The sequence below is a fragment of the Oncorhynchus nerka genome, linkage group LG5 (assembly GCF_034236695.1).
Source record: "Oncorhynchus nerka isolate Pitt River linkage group LG5, Oner_Uvic_2.0, whole genome shotgun sequence".
Classification (NCBI taxonomy): domain Eukaryota; kingdom Metazoa; phylum Chordata; class Actinopteri; order Salmoniformes; family Salmonidae; genus Oncorhynchus; species Oncorhynchus nerka.
Window position 1 is genome coordinate 2296922 of NC_088400.1, and position 19984 is coordinate 2316905.

Genomic DNA, 19984 nt, shown 5'->3' on the forward strand with positions numbered 1-19984 from the left:
CTATGCCATGTTTCCACGGTGATCACATAGATGTACTGAATGGGCTCTTTGAATAGAGTGGAAGTCGCTTAGCATTTCCTTAGTATTACGGTTTTAATGCTTGTGGACTAGAAGATCAGCTGCCCTAAACTCCTAGGAACATAACCTGTCCCAACCAGCAGAACAGTCTCCCAGCTGCCCTAAACTCCTAGGAACATAACCTGTCCCAACCAGCAGAACAGTCTCCCAGCTGCCCTAAACTCCTTGGAACATAACCTGTCCCAACCAGCAGAACAGTTTCTCAGCTGCCCTATACTCCTAGGAACATAACCTGTCCCAACCAGCAGAACAGTCTCTCAGCTGCCCTAAACTCCTAGGAACATAACCTGTCCCAACCAGCAGAACAGTCTCCCAGCTGCCCTATAGCATAACCTGCCCTCTCTCAGCTGCCCTAAACCCTAGGAACATAACCTGTCTCAACCAGCAGAACAGTCTCTCAGCTGCCCTAAACTCCTAGGAACATAACCTGTCCCAACCAGCAGCACAGTCTCTCAGCTGCCCTAAACTCCTAGGAACACAACCTGTCCCAACCAGCAGAACAGTCTCCCAGCTGCCCTAAACTCCTTGGAACATAACCTGTCCCAACCAGCAGAATAAATGTATGTATTTGTATGTGCAGACTGTAATGCTTTTAGACTCTACATGTCCCTCCCGACCAGGTACTCGTGGTGGAGGAGGCGTCCGCCGTGGCTCGTCCAATCACAACCAAGCTGGTGCTGGATGAAGACGAGGAGACCAAGGAGCCCATGGTGCAGGTTCACCGCAATCTGGTCACTAAGCTCAAACCACACCAGGTCGACGGTGAGAGACGTGTTGTTGTAGTAGTGGAGCCCATGGTGAAGGTGGAGTAGTAGTAGTAGTAGTAGCAGTAGCAGCAGTAACAGTAGTAGTAGAGCCCATTGTGAAGGTGGAATAGTAGGAGTAGTAGTAGTAGTAGTAACAGTAGTAGTAGTAGTAACAGCAGTAGTAGAGCCCATTGTGAAGGTGGAATAGTAGGAGTAGTAGTAGTAGTAGTAGTAGAGCCCATTGTGAAGGTGGAATAGTAGGAGTAGTAGTAACAGTAGTAGTAGTAGTAACAGCAGTAGTAGAGCCCATTGTGAAGGTGGAATAGTAGGAGTAGTAGTAACAGTAGTAGTAGAGCCCATTGTGAAGGTGGAATAGTAGGAGTAGTAACAGTAGTAGTAACAGTAGTAGTAGTAACAGTAGTAGTAGAGCCCATTGTGAAGGTGGAATAGTAGGAGTAGTAGTAGTAGTAGTAACAGCAGTAGTAGAGCCCATTGTGAAGGTGGAATAGTAGTAGTAGTAGCAGTAGTAGTAGAGCCCATTGTGAAGGTGGAATAGTAGCAGTAGTAGTAACAGCAGTAACAGTAGTAGAGCCCATTGTGAAGGTGGAATAGTAGTAGTAGTAGCAGTAGTAGTAGCAGTAGAGCCCATTGTGAAGGTGGAATAGTAGGAGTAGTAGTAGTAGTAGTAGTAGTAGTAGTAGTAACAGTAGTAGTAGTAGTAACAGCAGTAGTAGTAGTAACAGCAGTAGTAGAGCCCATTGTGAAGGTGGAATAGTAGTAGTAGAGCCCATTGTGAAGGTGGAATAGTAGTAGTAGTAACAGCAGTAGTAGAGCCCATTGTGAAGGTGGAATAGTAGTAGTAGTAGTAACAGTAGCAGTAGCCTGGCAAGAGGCTGTTTACGCTGAATCTAGCTAGAGGCTGTGTATGATGAATCTGGCAAGAGGCTGTTTACGCTGAATCTAGCTAGAGGCTGTTTATGATGAATCTAGTTAGAGGCTGTTTATGGTGAATCTAGCTAGAGGCTGTTTATGGTGAATCTAGCTAGAGGCTGTTTATGGAGAATCTAGCTAGAGGCTGTTTATGGTGAATCTAGCGAGAGGCTGTTTATGGAGAATCTAGCTAGAGGCTGTTTATGGTGAACCTAGCGAGAGGCTGTTTATGGTGAATCTAGCTAGAGGCTGTTTATGGAGAATCTAGTTAGAGGCTGTTTATGGAGAATCTAGTTAGAGGCTGTTTATGGTGAATCTAGCGAGAGGCTGTTTATGGTGAATCTAGCTAGAGGCTGTTTATGGTGAATCTAGCTAGAGGCTGTTTATGGAGAATCTAGTTAGAGGCTGTTTATGGTGAATCTAGCGAGAGGCTGTTTAGCGGCGAGCCTAGCGAGAGGCTGTTTAGCGGCGAGCCTAGCGAGAGGCTGTTTAGCGGCGAGCCTAGCGAGAGGCTGTTTAGCGGCGAGCCTAGCGAGAGGCTGTTTAGCGGCGAGCCTAGCGAGAGGCTGTTTAGCGGCGAGCCTAGCGAGAGGCTGTTTAGCGGCGAGCCTAGCGAGAGGCTGTTTAGCGGCGAGCCTAGCGAGAGGCTGTTTAGCGGCTATGTGAAACAGGATAAAGAAAATAAATGTGCCAGAAAACAAGTGGATTTTCACTCGTCATGACCATTTACGTTACATTCTAATTCACCAGCATGCTCTGTAAGGAAATTAAACTGCAACCACAGTGTGCAGAAATTGTACCTGGGGGCGGGACGTGTTACCGTGGGCGGGACGTTTTACCGGGGGCGGGACGTGTCATCTCTCGCTTTGTGACGGACAGGACTATCCTATCAATAGATGGCTAGCAGATGCATATTATTCAATATAGCAGGAGACGGTCTGACAGACTGGCAAACTAAGACTTTTAAATGAAAAGTATCCTAGTTTATCTGAAGTGGAAAATGTAGCTCATTAACTGATGTCCGTCTCTTATGGGAAAACACGGTCTCTAACCCCTGACCCTTCTCTGTGCGTCTGAAGGAGATGAAGGTAACCATGACGCTTCTCAGATGGCCAATGAGGAGGACGATGATGATGAACCTGAGAACAGGTATTTAAAAGTATTTTCATTCAAGACAAACCAAATATGTCCTGAACTGCATGCTTCTCAACCAGCTGACGAACGTCCTTCAATCCTTTTTCTTATTTCCTTTACTTACTTACGGGATGGCTGCTGTTTTAGGGGCTCCTAACCAGTTGTGTTTTTTCACATTGTAACTTATTTCTCTTATGATCGAAAAGAGCTGCTGGATATCAGAAGAGCGATTACATTCCTCGACTGGACAAAGACTTTTTAATGAGTCCGACGCAAAGGATATACTGCTTTTCCGAGAACGGCCCAAATCCTCATAATTCGTGTTAAGAAAAGATGGAGGTACAGGGGGTGAAGATCTGGGTGCCTTGTGAGAATTCGTCTGCGAGTGGTTAATCCGCCTCTACCATCCTTCCTATTGGCCAACGTGTAATCACTGGAGAATAAACTGGATGAGCTCCGTTCAAGACTAGCCTACCAACGGGACATTCAAAACTGTACCGTAATTTCCGGACTATAAGCCGCTACTTTATTCCCACACTTTGAACCTCGCGGTTTATACAATGACGCGGCTAATTTATGGAGTTTTCCCGCTTTCACAAGATTCATGCCGCCGCCAAAAAACTAAGCACCGTCACATAATGTGACGTAAATCGAGCACGCTCAAACTTCCCATCATTCTGATTACGGTAGTAATCATGGCAAAGACACGGAGAAATGCATATGATGCGGCTTTCAAGTTGAAGGCGATCGATCTGGCTGTTGGAAAAGGAAATAGAGGTGCTGCTTAGCCTTAACCTCTTCAACCTATGGGGGCGCTATGTCATTATTGGATAAAAAAAAACGTGCCCGTTTTAAGCGCAATATTTTGTCACGAAAAGATACTCGACTATGCATATAATTGGCAGCTTTGGAAAGAAAACACTGACGTTTTCAAAACTGCAAAGATATTATCTGTGAGTGCCACAGAACTCATGCTACAGGCAAAACCAAGATGAAACCTCAAACAGGAAATGAGCAGAATTTTTGAGGCTCTGTTTCCCATCGTCTCCTTATATGGCTGTGAATGTGCCATGAATGAACCTGAGCTCTCTGCCGTTCGTCCGCAGCATTGTGACGTATTTGTAGGCATATCATTGGAAGATTGACCATAAGAGACTACATTTACCAGGGGTCCGCCCGGTGTCCTGTGTCGAAATTATTGCGTAATCTCTAGGTCCATGTGGGTTCCATTTCTTCAGAAGAGAAAGTAAAATGCCACGATGGATTTATCGTCGATAGATATGTGAAAAACACCTTGAGGATTGATTCTAAACATCGGTTTGCCATGTTTCTGTCGATATTATGGAGTTAATTTGGAAAAAAGTTCACGTTTTAATGACTTAATTTTCGTTTTTTTTCTTACCCAAACGTGATGGAGAAAACGGAGCGATTTGTCAACACAAATAATCTTTTTGTAAAAATTGAACATTTGCAATCTAACTGAGTCTCCTCATTGAAAACATTGAAGTTCTTCAAAGGTAAATTATTTTATTTGAATGTTTTTCTGGTTTTTGTGAAAATGTTGCTTGCTGAATGTCGGGCATAATACTATGCTAGGCTATCAATAGTGTTACACAAATGCTTGTTTTGCAATGGTTGAGAAGCATATTTTTGAAAATCTGAGATGACAGTGTTGTTAACAAAAGGCTAAGCTTGAGAGCAAATAGATTTTTTTCATTTCATTTGCGATTTTCATGAATAGTTAACGTTGCGTTATGCTAATGAGCTTGCGGATATACAGCCTTGTTAGAATAACCTGCACCCTGCATATTGACTCGGTACCGGCACCCCCTGTATACAGCCCTGTTAGAATAACCTGCACCCTGCATATTGACTCGGTACCGGCACCCCCTGTATACAGCCCTGTTAGAATAACCTGCACCCTGCATATTGACTCGGTACCTGCACCCCCTGTATACAGCCCTGTTAGAATAACCTGCACCCTGCATATTGACTCGGTACCGGCACCCCCTGTATACAGCCCTGTTAGAATAACCTGCACCCTGCATATTGACTCGGTACCTGCACCCCCTGTATACAGCCCTGTTAGAATAACCTGCACCCTGCATATTGACTCGGTACCTGCACCCCCTGTATATAGCCTTGTTAGAATAACCTGCACCCCCTGTATACAGCCTTGTTAGAATAACCTACAGCCTTGTTAGAATTGTTTTTTTTAGTAAATATCTTAACTCTGTCTTGAATTGCATTGTTTGTTAAGGGCTTGTAAGTAAGCATTTCACTGAGGTCTACTACCCCTGTTGTATTCAGCATTTCACTGTAAGGTCTACTACACCTGTTGTATTCAGCATTTCACTAAGGTCTACTACACCTGTTGTATTCAGCATTTCACTAAGGTCTACTACACCTGTTGTATTCAGCATTTCACTGTAAGGTCTACTACACCTGTTGTATTCAGCATTTCACTGTAAGGTTTACTACACCTGTTGTATTCAGCATTTCACTGTAAGGTCTACTACACCTGTTGTATTCAGCATTTCACTGTAAGGTCTACTACACCTGTTGTATTCAGCATTTCACTGTAAGGTCTACTACACCTGTTGTATTCAGCATTTCACTGTAAGGTCTACTACACCTGTTGTATTCAGCATTTCACTGTGAGGTCTACTACACCTGTGGTATTCAGCATTTCACTGTGAGGTCTACTACACCTGTTGTATTCAGCATTTCACTAAGGTCTACTACACCTGTTGTATTCAGCATTTCACTAAGGTCTACTACACCTGTTGTATTCGGAGCATGTGACCAATAACATCGATTTAAATTTCTTCCTCGATAGAATTGCCAAGAAGATTCTGGCCCAGATCAAGGCTAACTACTCTTCAGGAGCAGAGGAGAGCTCTGACGAGGACGGAGAAGAGAAGCAACAGAAGAAGGGGAAGGGAGGAGAGGAGCAGGAGGAGGGTGAGCTACATTCACTTTTTCATTTCATACTCGTTGATACAGTGATTCTGCAGTGCCTCTTTCCACCACTAATGGTTTATGGCACTAGACTAGATGTAGAAATAACTGCTTGTTCCCCTCAACAGACGACGATGATGATGATGATGAATGGTGCTCTGGCTCTGATGTGGACGTGAAGACGAGTGTGGGGCGTCGCCACCGGCTGCTCCGCCACAAACTGACGCTGTACGAAGTGGAGTCGGGAGAGGAGAAGGAGAAACCAGCCAGCAAGGGGAAGAAGAAGAAGGAGACCAAGAGGACCAGACGGAAAGGTACGAGGGCTGTCTGGCTGGCTGGCCTGGTCTCTAGCTGGCCTGGTCTGTCTAGGCCTGTGTATTAATACCTATGGAACAGAATGAAAGTCCTACTCTGCAATCTGATGACTGTTTTCAATCAACTCTACCTCCAGCCTTTCTCTCTATCCCCCTCTTTCTCCCTCTCCCCTTAACTTCTTGACGCTACCTTTAACGGGATAATTGTCATCAACAACCACATAGTGCCACATTCTAATAATATTACTAAAAATATTTATATTCATGAAATCACAAGTGCAATATAGAAAAACACAGTTTAGCCTTTTGTTAATCCACCTGTCGTGTCAGATTTTGAAAATATGCTTTACAGCGAAAGTAATCCAAGTGTTTGTGTAAGTTTATCGATCGCTCGACAAAACATTATGAACACCTAGCTTGGTCACGAAAATCAGAAAAGTTAATCGTTTACCTTTGATCTTCACTCAAGAGACTCCCAGTTACACAATAAATGTTCCTCTTGTTCCATAAAGATTATTTTTACATCCAAAATACCTCCGTTTGTCTGGCACTAGCTATACAATGAAGCGATGTTATCTTTATCGCAAATTTTTCAAAATACAAGCCTGAAACTAAACACTGTTGACACTCGAGGAAGCGATAGGAAAAGGAATCTGGTTGATATCTCTTTAAAATGGAGCAAAGGCAGGCTATTTAACATGGAATTTTCAAAATAGAAGCCACTTCCTGGTTTGATTTTCCTCAGGGTTTCACCTGCAATATCAGTTCTGTTATACTCACAGACAATATTTGGACAGTTTTGGAAAATGTAGTGTTTTTTTCTATCCTAATGTGTCAATTATATGCATATTCTAGCATCTGGTCCTGAGAAATAGGCTGTTTACTTTGGGAACGTTATTTTTCCAAACATAAAAATGGTGCCCCCTAGCTTCAAGAGGTTAATTAACCTCTTCCTCCCTCCACCTCTCCAGTAGGTAGTGATGACTCAGCAGATCCAGACTTTAAGGAGTCAGGAGTTAGTGAGGAGATCAGTGAGAAGGAATTGTCGTCAGAGGAGTCTGAGAAGGAAGGCAGTAGACACAGGAGGACCACGCGCTCCTCCGTGAAGAAGAAGGAGGAGAGGAGCTACGCCCAGAAGAAGAAACGGCGCCGCATCAAGGCCCAGGATTCTTCATCCGACGACAAGGTATAGGGAAGGAGAGGATTTTCTCCTTACTCCTAAACAATTCTATATTTGTGAATTTGGTCTGGAATTCATTGATTGGTCGATGTTTGATTGTTACCACATCATAGGTCACAATGTGTGATTGGATTGGTCAGTTGACCCCTGGGGGTTGAAGTTGAGAGGTTAACCCTCATTCTCTCCTCCAGAGCGGGTCAGGAGAGGACGGCTCGGGGAAGGAGGATGGAGACACTCCTAAAGGACAGAGAAAGAAGATCAGAAAAATCCTCAAGTACGACGAGCTGAGGACGGAGACGAGGGATGCCCTGAAGGAGGAGGAGGAGAGGAGGAGACGCATCGCTGAGAGGGAACAGCTCAGGGAGAAACTCAGAGAGGTAAAAAGTCAACTGTGTGTGCGTTGTTGTCATGGCATCTGCTAATGGGATGGAAATGAAGATGGACTCAGTCTATCAATGAGTCAACTACTACTTCTGCCCGATGGTTCGCTAAGGAGCCAGATGGATGTGTGGTCCATTGTGGTTCAGATAAGAGCATGGTACCAGCTATGCCATGTTTCCACGGTGATCACATAGATGTACTGAATGTGCTCTTTGAATAGAGTGGAAGTCGCTTAGCATTTCCTTAGTATTACGGTTTTAATGCTTGTGGACTAGAAGATCAGCTGCCCTATACTCCTAGGAACATAACCTGTCCCAACCAGCAGAACAGTCTCTCAGCTGCCCTAAACTCCTAGGAACATAACCTGTCCCAAACAGCAGAACAGTCTCCCAGCTGCCCTAAACTCATAGGAACATAACCTGTCCCAACCAGCAGAACAGTCTCCCAGCTGCCCTAAACTCATAGGAACATAACCTGTCCCAACCAGCAGAACAGTCTCCCAGCTGCCCTAAACTCCTAGGAACACATCCTGTCCCAACCAGCAGAACAGTCTCTCAGCTGCCCTATACTCCTAGGAACATAACCTGTCCCAACCAGCAGCACAGTCTCTCAGCTGCCCTAAACTCCTAGGAACACAACCTGTCCCAACCAGCAGAACAGTCTCCCAGCTGCCCTATACTCCTAGGAACACAACCTGTCCCAACCAGCAGAACAGTCTCTCAGCTGCCCTAAACTCCTAGGAACATAACCTGTCCCAAACAGCAGAACAGTCTCTCAGCTGCCCTAAACTCCTAGGAACATAACCTGTCCCAACCAGCAGAACAGTCTCTCAGCTGCCCTATACTCCTAGGAACATAACCTGTCCCAAACAGCAGAACAGTCTCTCAGCTGCCCTAAACTCCTAGGAACATAACCTGTCCCAACCAGCAGAACAGTCTCTCAGCTGCCCTAAACTCCTAGGAACATAACCTGTCCCAAACAGCAGAACAGTCTCTCAGCTGCCCTAAACTCCTAGGAACATAACCTGTCCCAACCAGCAGAACAGTCTCCCAGCTGCCCTATACTCCTAGGAACATAACCTGTCCCAACCAGCAGAACAGTCTCTCAGCTGCCCTAAACTCCTAGGAACATAACCTGTCCCAACCAGCAGAATAAATGTATGTATTTGTATGTGCAGACTGTAATGCTTTTAGACTCTACATGTCCCTCCCGACCAGGTACTCGTGGTGGAGGAGGCGTCCGCCGTGGCTCGTCCAATCACAACCAAGCTGGTGCTGGATGAAGACGAGGAGACCAAGGAGCCCATGGTGCAGGTTCACCGCAATCTGGTCACTAATCTCAAACCACACCAGGTCGACGGTGAGAGACATGTTGTAGTAGTAGTGGAGCCCATAGTGGAGTAGTAGTAGTAGTAGTAGTGGTAGTAGTAGCAGCATTAGTAGTAGTAGTAGTAGTAGTAGTAGTAGTAGTAGTAGTAGCAGCATTAGTAGTAGTAGCAGTAGTGGTAGTAGTAGTAGTAGTAGTAACAGTAGTAGTAGCAGTAGTAGTAGTAACAGTAGTAGTAGTAGTAGTAACAGTAGTAGTAGTAGTAATAACAGTAGTAGTAGTAGTAGTAATAGTAGTAGTAATAACAGTAGTAGTAGTAGTAGTAACAGTAGTAGTAGTAACAGTAGTAGCAGTAGTAGTAGTAACAGTAGTAGTAACAGTAGTAGTAGTAACAGTAGTAGTAGTAGTAACAGTAGTAGTAGTAGTAGTAACAGTAGTAGTAGTAACAGTAGTAGCAGTAGTAGTAGTAACAGTAGTAGTAGCAGTAGTAGTAGTAACAGTAGTAGTAGTAGTAATAACAGTAGTAGTAGTAGTAATAACAGTAGTAGTAGTAGTAATAACAGTAGTAGTAGTAGTAGTAATAACAGTAGTAGTAGTAGTATCAAATCAAATCAAATTTATTTATATAGCCCTTCGTACATCAGCTGATATCTCAAAGTGCTGTACAGAAACCCAGCCTAAAACCCCAAACAGCAAACAATGCAGGTGTAAAAGCACGGTGGCTAGGAAAAACTCCCTAGAAAGGCCAAAACCTAGGAAGAAACCTAGAGAGGAACCAGGCTATGTGGGGTGGCCAGTCCCCTTCTGGCTGTGCCGGGTAGAGATTATAACAGAACATGACCAAGATGTTCAAATGTTCATAAATGACCAGCATGGTCGAATAATAATAAGGCAGAACAGTTGAAACTGGAGCAGCAGCACAGTCAGGTGGACTGGGGACAGCAAGGAGTCATCATGTCAGGTAGTCCTGGGGCACGGTCCTAGGGCTCAGGTCCTCCGAGAGAGAGAGAAAGAAAGAGAGAATTAGAGAGAGCATATGTGGGGTGGCCAGTCCTCTTCTGGCTGTGCCGGGTGGAGATTATAACAGAACGTGGCCAAGATGTTCAAATGTTCATAAATGACCAGCATGGTTGAATAATAGTAAGGCAGAACAGTTGAAACTGGAGCAGCAGCATGGCCAGGTGGACTGGGGACAGCAAGGAGTCATCATGTCAGGTAGTCCTGGGACATGGTCCTAGGGCTCAGGTCCTCCGAGAGAGAAAGAAAGAGAGAAGGAGAGAATTAGAGAACGCACACTTAGATTCACACAGGACACCGAATAGGACAGGAGAAGTACTCCAGATATAACAAACTGACCCTAGCCCCCCGACACATAAACTAATGCAGCATAAATACTGGAGGCTGAGACAGGAGGGGTCAGGAGACACATGTAGTAGTAATAACAGTAGTAGTAGTAGTAGTAATAACAGTAGTAGTAGTAGTAATAACAGTAGTAGTAGTAGTAATAATAACAGTAGTAGTAGTAGTAGTAGCAGTAAGAGTAGTAGTAGTAGTAGTAGTAGCAGTAAGAGTAGTAGTAGTAACAGTAGTAGCAGTAACAGTAGTAGTACTAACAGTAGTAACAGTAGTAGCAGTAACAGTAGTAGTAGTAACAGTAGTAGTAGTAGTAACAGTAGTAGTAGTAGTAACAGTAGTAACAGTAGTAGTAACAGTAGTAGTAGTAGTACTAGTAGTAGTAACAGTAGTAGTAGTAGTACTAGTAACAGTAGTAGTAGTAGTACTAGTAACAGTAGTAGTAACAGTAGTAGTAGTAGTAGTAGTAGTAGTAGTAGTAACAGTAGTAACAGTAGTAACAGTAGTAGTAGTAGTAGTAACAGTAGTAGCAGTAACAGTAGTAGTAGTAACAGTAGTAGCAGTAACAGTAGTAGCAGTAACAGTAGTAGTAACAGTAGTAGTAGTAGTAGCAGTAGTAACAGTAGTAGTAACAGTAGTAGTAACAGTAGTAGTAGTAGTACTAGTAACAGTAGTAGTAACAGTAGTAGTAGTAGTACTAGTAACAGTAGTAGTAACAGTAGTAGTAGTAGTACTAGTAACAGTAGTAGTAGTAGTAGTAGTAGTAGTAACAGTAGTAGTAGTAGTAGTAACAGTAGTAGTAACAGTAGTAGTAACAGTAGTAGTAACAGTAGTAGTATTAGCAGTAGTAGTAGTAGTAGTAGAGCCCATGGTGAAGTAGTAGTAGTAGTAGTAACAATAGTAGTAACAGTAGTAGTAGTAGTAGTAGTAACAGTAGTAGTAACAGTAGTAGTAGTAGTAGTAGTAGAGCCCATGGTGAAGTAGTAGTAGTAGTAGTAACAGTAGTAGTAGAGCCCATGGTGAAGTAGTAGTAGTAGTAACAGTAGTAGTAGTAGTAGTAGTAGTAACAGTAGTAGTAACAGTAGTAGTAGTTGTTTTAGTAGTAGTATCAATGTTTGTCTTTAATCATGTTGATTGTTTATGGTGAAAACAAGGGTGTTCGTCTTTTACTCACTTATCAAGTCAATGCCATGCTTCATGGGTTCAGTGCTGCCAACAATGGTAGGATTTCTGTAGTCTGAGCTTTCTGTCTCTCTAGGGGTCCAGTTCATGTGGGACTGCTGTTGTGAGTCGGTGAAGAAAACCAACAAGAACTCTGGTTCTGGATGTATCCTGGCTCACTGTATGGGCCTGGGAAAAACATTGCAGGTCTGTACCACTCATTCCTTTACTTGTTTTTCTGGCCGGTAGACTCTGGTCTCTGGCCGGTAGACTCTGGTAGACTGGGGTCTCTGGCCGGTAGACTCTGGTAGACTGGGGTCTCTGGCCGGTAGACTCTGGTAGACTGGGGTCTCTGGCCGGTAGACTCTGGTAGACTGGGGTCTCTGGCCGGTAGACTCTGGTAGACTGGGGTCTCTGGCCGGTAGACTCTGGTAGACTGGGGTCTCTGGCCGGTAGACTCTGGTAGACTGGGGTCTCTGGCCGGTAGACTCTGGTAGACTGGGGTCTCTGGCCGGTAGACTCTGGTAGACTGGGGTCTCTGGCCGGTAGACTGGGGTCTCTGGCCGGTAGACTGCTGGGGTCTCTGGCCGGTAGACTGCTGGGTTCCCTGGCCGGTAGACTGCTGGGTTCCCTGGCCGGTAGACTGCTGGGTTCCCTGGCCGGTAGACTGCTGGGTTCCCTGGCCGGTAGACTGCTGGGTTCCCTGGCCGGTAGACTGCTGGGTTCCCTGTCCGGTGGACTGCTGGGGTCTCTGGCCGGTGGACTGCTGGGGTCTCTGGCCGGTGGACTGCTGGGTTCCCTGGCCGGTAGACTGCTGGGGTCCCTGGCCGGTAGACTGCTGGGGTCCCTGGCCGGTAGACTGCTGGGGTCCCTGGCCGGTAGACTGCTGGGTTCCCTGGCCAGTTGTCTTCCTATAGAACGGGATGTTTCTGGGTTGTGGGAGGAGCATAATGTTTCCCTCCAATCCCAACCATTTATCTCATCTGACCCTCATTACGTACTTTGACCACTAGATGGTAACCCTACTCCACACTACTGCTGTATGACAAGTTACACCTCTCTCTCTATGTGTATATATCTATACTGTATCTAACCCTGTCTATATCACTAGGTGGTAACCCTACTCCACACACTACTGCTCTGTGACAAGTTAGACTTCTCTCTCTATGTGTATATATCTATACTGTATCTAACCCTGTCTATATCACTAGGTGGTAACCCTACTCCACACACTACTGCTGTGTGAAAAGTTAGACTTCTCCACGGCTCTGATCGTCTGTCCCCTCAACACCGTTCTCAACTGGCTCAATGAGTTTGAGAAGTGGCAGTACGGCTTCAAGGACAAGGAGAGTTTAAAGGTACACACTTACTCTGATATATCTGTGTGTGTCTTTACGCTGTCTGTGTCTTTACGCTGTCTGTGTGTCTTTACGCTGTCTGTGTGTCTTTACGCTGTCTGTCACTAGGTGACGGAGCTGTCTGTGTGTCTTTACGCTGTCTGTCACTAGGTGACGGATCTGTCTGTGTGCCTTTACGCTGTCTGTGTGCCTTTACGCTGTCTGTGTGTCTTTACGCTGTCTGTGTGTCTTTACGCTGTCTGTCACTAGGTGACGGAGCTGTCTGTGTGTCTTTACGCTGTCTGTCACTAGGTGACGGAGCTGTCTGTGTATCTTTACGCTGTCTGTCACTAGGTGACGGAGCTGGCCACGGTGAAGCGTCCTCAGGAGAGAGCGTCTGCTCTGCAGCAGTGGCAGGAGGATGGAGGAATCATGATCATTGGCTATGAGATGTACCGTAACCTCACACAGGGTAGAGACACCGAGAGCAAGAAACTCAAAGAGACCTTCCAGAAGACCCTGGTTGACCCAGGTAGGTAGAGGACACACACACACACGGTTATGTATTGTATCCAGTTTCTTCTCAACTCTCTGTTCTGTGTTGTCTCCCTCCCCAGGCCCAGACTTTGTGATCTGTGATGAGGGCCACATCTTGAAGAACGAGGCGTCGGCCATCTCTAAAGCCATGAACTCCATCAAGACCCGACGGAGAGTGGTGCTCACCGGCACTCCGCTGCAGAACAACCTCATAGAGTGTATGTCCGTTACTTCCTGTTATATCCAGACCGCTGGCCTACAGGGCATTCGGAAATAATTCAGGCCCCTGGACTTTTAACACATTTTGTTACGTTACAGCCTTACTCTAAAATGGATTTTTAAAAAGTCCCCCCCCCTCATCAATCTACACATAATGACTAAGCAAAAACAGGTTTAGACATTTTTGCTAATTCATAAAAAAATACAAAACTGAAAAATCACAAGTACATTTAGTATTCAGACCCTTTACTCAGTACTTTGTTGTAGCACCTTTGGCAGCGATTACAGCCTCCAGTCTTCTTGGGTATGACGCTACAAGCTTGGCACACCTGTATTTGGGGAGTTTCTCCCATTCTTCTCTGCAGATCCTCTTTGGTTGGTGGAGGGCCTAAAAGCCCTCCCAGGTCCACCCATTGACTGTGCCCCTGCCCAGTCAAGTGAAATCCATGGATTAGGGCCTAATTAATTAATTTAAATTCACAGATTTTCTTTCTCAGTAAAATATTAGAAATTGTTGCATGTTGATTTTGTTCAATATAGTAAGTTATATGGACTCTTGTGTTAAATAGCAGGGGTTGACCATTTTTTTCATGACTACCTCTGTCCCCCATACATACAGTTGAAGTTAGCATTGCCTATAAATTGTTTAACTTGGGCCAAAAGCTTCAGGTAGCCTTCCACAAGCTTCCCACAATAAATTAGGTGAATTTTGGCCTGCTCCTCCTGACAGGGCTGATGTAACGGAGTCAGGTTTGTAGGCCTACTTGCTCGCACGCTTTTTCAGTTCTGCTCACAAATGACCTATAGGATTGAGGTCAGGGCTTTGTGATGGCCACTCCAATACCTTGACTTTGTTGTCCTTTGTTGTCCTTAAGCTATTTTGCCACAACTTTGGAAGTATGCTTGGGGTCATTGTCCATTTGGAAGACCCATTTGCGACCAAGCTTTAACTTCCTGACTGATGTCTTGAGATGTTGCTTCAATATATCCACGGAATTTTCCCTCCCTCATGATGCCATCTATTTTGTGAAGTGCACCAGTCTCTCCTGCAGCAAAGCACCCCCACAACATGATGCTCCCACCCCGTGCTTCATGGTTGGGATGGTGTTCTTTGGCTTGCAAGCCTCCCCCTTTTTCCTCCAAACATAACAATGGTCATTATGACCAAACAGTTCTATTTTTGTTTCATCAGACCAGAAGACATTTCTCCTAAAAGTATGATCTTTGTCCCCATGTGCAGTTGCAAACCGTAGTCTGGCTTTTTAATGGTGGTTTTGGAGCAGTTGATTCTTCCTTGCTGAGCGTCGATATAGGACTCGTTTTACTGTGATTATAGATACTTTTGTACCTGCATCTTCACAAGGTCCTTTGCTGTTGTTCAATGACAGCCTAGGAACAGTGGGTTAACTGCCTTGTTCAGGGGCAGAACAACAGATTTTTACCTTGATCAGCTCAGGGATTCGATCCAGCAACCTTTCAGTTACTAGTCCAACGCTCTAACCACTAGGATACCTGCTGTACATATCATTCATAGTATATCTTGTGTAGATACCTATGGATTACTGTTAGTGTTATTTGGGTTGTTAATTAGATTCTTTCTGACATTTCTTTTTTAAATTGATTATTTGTGTGCCAGTTTGACATTTTAATGCATTGTTAGGCGCTGTAACATAAGCATTTCGCAGCCCCGCTATAACATCTGCTGAACTGTTTAGGTGACCTTTGATTTGACCTTAGGACAAAACCTCAATACAACCACACAGCCCTTGACCGCTCTGTCAGCCTACACCCGGGACACACAACATCAACACAACCCTCATTTGACTGCCCCTGGGGACACAGACAACACTGACCCCCAGTAGACTGCTATCTAAAGGACAGGTTGGTGTACAGTCAACCTCGGTGCAGGTTAGTTAGCGACTCTCAAACCCAAGATAACTGGAACACAGCATGGATTACACGGAACCCAAACCGGCTGCTCGCGTGCGTCTTCATGCATTTATTTTGTCCCCCCCCCACACCAAACGCGATCACGACACACGCAGGTTAAAATATCAAAACAAACGGAACCAATGACATTCATTTGGGGACAGGTAGAAAAGCATTAACCATGTATGGCTATTTAGCTAGTTAGCTTGCACTTGCTAGCTAGCTTGCTGTTGCTAGCTAATTTGTCCTGGGATATAAACATTGAGTTGTCATTTTACCTGAAATGCACAAGGACCTCTACTACGAATATTAATCCACACATAAAACGGCCAACCGAATCATTTCTAGTCATCTCTCCGTCTTCCAGGCTTTTATGGTTTATGGTGATCGCATCAAAACTTTTGTATTACCACGACTAACGGCAAAAAAAAAAGTTAATCTTTCATTCACCCACGTGGGTATAACCAATGAGGAGATGAGACGTGGGTACCTGCTTCTATAAACCAATGAGGAGATGGGAGAGCTAGGACTTTCAGCGCGATCTGCGTCAGAAATAGGAATGAGTTCTATTTTAGCCGTTGGCGTCGCAGACGCTCTTTGGCGCGCGCGAGCAGTGTGGATGCAATAATTGAATAACATGGATTTCTACATTTATTTTGCGACGCTCGCGCACGCGACGTGTCCGGTCTGGTCAGCATGTTAGGCTGCATTCAAATCAGCGACGTCACTACAGATTCATGGAAAGGGGTGGTTTGGCATACTTCCTGTCAGTTTACTGTTAGCTAGCAGGCTCAAGCCACAGAAGTAGCTAACATTAACTTGAATATTAGCGGTACATTTTCGAGTGTGCATCAACAATTCAGCAGAGCAAGTTTGTATGAAGGTCTAGTTCTTAAATGGGTACATAGTTCAATAGTAATATCCTCTAAAACGCTCTGGTGACAAACAAACTTTGCTGCCCTGTTTTCAATTGTCCCCATGGCTGGGAGAACCTATTCAAGTAAATATATTTCAGAAATGAAAAAAACAAAACAAAAACGGATGTATTATTAGCTACAGTGCAGGCGAACTCAAATTAGCTATCTAGCCAACTTCAAATACTGCATAGATAATGTTAGCAGCTAGATGTATTTATCACTGTAAAAAAACAAACTCCAAATGCATTTGTAGGTAGCTAGTTAACGACCATGGAGGGTGAAAGGAGGTAGCTAGTTAACGACCATGGAGGGTGAAAGGAGGTAGCTAGTTAACGACCATGGAGGGTGAAAGGAGGTAGCTAGTTAACGACCATGGAGGGTGAAAGGAGGTAGCTAGTTAACGACCATGGAGGGTGAAAGGAGGTAGCTAGTTAACGACCATGGAGGGTGAAAGGAGGTAGCTAGTTAACGACCATGGAGGGTGAAAGGATAGCAGCCCCAACTGTCAGTGAGAGAGGAGGCTATTCTGGAAAGGTCAGGTACTTGTGTGTAGTTCCTGTTCCTAGAAGTGAGGAGAGAGATAATACTAACTAATATTCAGTGTGGTGTAATTTGACTATAATGAAGTGTGTTTCTTGTGAGGTTTTCTGTCCTCAGACAAAGAGAGCTATGAAAGCCTGTCGCCATATGAAGAGCAGTGGTTCTCAGTCCTGGGGACTCAAGAGGGGCACATTGTTGTTTTTGCCTTAGTACTTCACAGCTGATTCAGTTGATCAACTCAGGATGCCAACCCCCAGTCCTATCATCGGCCACCTCACCCGCTTTTAAGAACCTTTGTGCTGTCGAGAAATGCTTATGTAATTGTGATAAACTAAGAGAATATTTATGTAGCACTGTGATTCATTAATCATATGCTGCCCTCCCTGCTCCTGTGTTTGACCTCTTTCCTTTGGTGTTTTTACACCTCTTTCTTCCTCTGTTTTCTAATGAAGTACAGATCCAACTTGTATTTATAACACTTGGATAATGAGCTTATTTCAATAAAGCATTTTACATTCTCTACTGGTTGACATTAAGTCTCTAATTTGATGAAATACTTCCAGCTATCCTGTGTTTATCAGATCAATGCAGATGAAGGGCATTAGATGTTGAGATGAACTGGTTTTTAGGGTATTTACATGCATAGGAAGTGTAGTGTACCGTTTAAATTATATCTGTATAAAACTATTACAAATCAGAGTTCAATCCTATTAGTTCCAATGTGTAACCATTGATGTCCCAAGTGCAGGAGAGGTAAACACTGTTGAAGAGTATAACTGTAATACATACATGCAGACACAGAGTCATTCAAAGACTGGAGTTTGATACTCCTGGTATTGGATATGACTGAAAAATAATCTCAAAAGACTTTCATACCTGAACAGCACGTTTATTTGCCAAGGTAGAGTCATTGATCAGTGAATATATTAAATGTACAGGCTACAATGTGGGGATCTCATGCATGGTAATAACTACATGTATATACTTCCATTCTTGGCACAAAGTTATATTATATTCTACTCAATTCATAGGCTTCATTAATGTCATTCAGACTGTTTTGAAGTTGATACATGATAGCTGAGGTTCATAGCTCAGTTCTGAACTAATATGTATACCAAACGTTTGGGTCCACACACAGATCGGCTCGATAGCTAGCTACACATCCATAGGCATACAGGTATTGATTCACAATATACACACAGCAGTATGTGGAGACCCCTTCAAATTAGCGGATTCGGCTATTTAAGCCACACCCGTTGCTGACAGGTGTGTAAAATCAAGCACACCATGCAATCTCCATAGACAAACATTGGCAGTAGAATGGCCTTACTGAAGAGCTCAGTGACTCTCAACGTCATAAGATGCCACCTTTCCAACAAGTCAGTTCGTCAAATTTCTGCCCTGCTCGAGCTGCACCAGTCAACTGTAAGTGGAAACGTCTAGGAGCAACAACGGCTCAGCCGTGAAGTGGTAGGCCAAACGAGCTCGCAGAACGGGACCACTGAAGTGTGTAGTGCATAAAAATTGTCTGTCCTCAAATGCAACTCACTGAGTTCCAAACTGCCACAGCAACGTCATTGGGGTCATGAAAGGAGTGTTAGACTGAAACAAGAAGTAGAATATGGAAGTGCCTACCTTGTTAGTCAACTGTCCCCAGAAGAGTAGCTCCCTGTGGTACTGAGACCATGTGGGCCCCTCCTCCTCAGTCCCCCTCCAACCCAGTGAGGCCTCTGTGGCATTCCTCTCCAGGCCCCAGCAATGCCCTTGAATTAACAGGAAACACTAGACCAGCCCACCGCTGGCCACAAGACCATTCCACACTATGGGACACACCAACACACTCCTGTTTTCACTCTTCAATCAGTCAAGGCTTCTCTCAGTCTTCCCTCCTAGAGTTCCTCTCCGACCCTCTCTCCCCATCTTCCCTCCTAGAGTTCCTCTCCGACCCTCCTAGAGTTCCTCTCCGACCCTCTCTCCCCGTCTTCCCTCCTAGAGTTCCTCTCCGACCCTCCTAGAGTTCCTCTCCGACCCTCTCTCCCCGTCTTCCCTCCTAGAGTTCCTCTCCGACCCTCTCTCCCAGTCTTCCCTCCTAGGGTTCCTCTCCGACCCTCTCCCAGTCTTCCCTCCTAGAGTTCCTCTCCGACCCTCTCTCCCCTCCTAGAGTTCCTCTCCGACCCTCTCTCCCAGTCTTCCCTCCTAGAGTTCCTCTCCGACCCTCTCTCCCAGTCTTCCCTCCTAGAGTTCCTCTCCGACCCTCTCTCCCAGTCTTCCCTCCTAGAGTTCCTCTCCGACCCTCTCTCCCAGTCTTCCCTCCTAGAGTTCCTCTCCGACCCTCTCTCCCAGTCTTCCCTCCTAGAGTTCCTCTCCGACCCTCTCTCCCCATCTTCCCTCCTAGAGTTCCTCTCCGACCCTCTCTCCCCGTCTTCCCTCCTAGAGTTCCTCTCCGACCCTCCTAGAGTTCCTCTCCGACCCTCTCTCCCCGTCTTCCCTCCTAGAGTTCCTCTCCGACCCTCTCTCCCCGTCGTCCCTCTCCGACCCTCTCTCCCTTCCAACAAGCTGAACACCGCTGCTGCTAGCCAAGACCAACTCATTGCTAAAATAGAGGGAGATGGTGTCTCTATCACTGTGGTGGAGGGGGGAATGATTAAGATTGTGTCCCAAATGTCACCCTAGTCCCTACAGAGTGCACAACTTTTGACTAGAGCCCTATGAGCCTCCTGGTCAAAAGTAGTGCACTACATTTGGAACAGGGTGCCATTTGGGACAAAGCTTTGGAGAAGAGCAGCCGTTTAGGTCCTGAAGTCACCAATGACGGGAGTGGAACAGAAGAAAGGCTGGTAGACACACACGGTATCAACATGGATTTACTGCACACTAAGACGTGAAACCAGAGGTTTGGAACTATAACATACCGCTACTGACACTTTGCAATGTCAGTCAA

The 19984-nt window shown here is 45.1% G+C and overlaps 1 protein-coding gene across 1 annotated transcript in view; it reads left to right on the forward strand.

Moving 5' to 3' along the window:
* Positions 1 to 17565, forward strand: part of LOC115125068 (transcriptional regulator ATRX-like) — a 57861-nt gene extending 40296 nt beyond the window's left edge. Inside the window, 11 exon segments of the mRNA XM_065018275.1 lie at positions 675 to 840; positions 2834 to 2903; positions 5728 to 5852; positions 5978 to 6163; positions 7135 to 7349; positions 7535 to 7720; positions 8942 to 9083; positions 11662 to 11771; positions 12776 to 12922; positions 13256 to 13433; positions 13519 to 17565. Of these exon segments, the coding sequence (XP_064874347.1) occupies positions 675 to 840; positions 2834 to 2903; positions 5728 to 5852; positions 5978 to 6163; positions 7135 to 7349; positions 7535 to 7720; positions 8942 to 9083; positions 11662 to 11771; positions 12776 to 12922; positions 13256 to 13433; positions 13519 to 13715 (1722 nt within the window). The 3' untranslated portion in view covers positions 13716 to 17565.
* The last annotated feature ends 2419 nt before the right edge of the window (positions 17566 to 19984 follow it).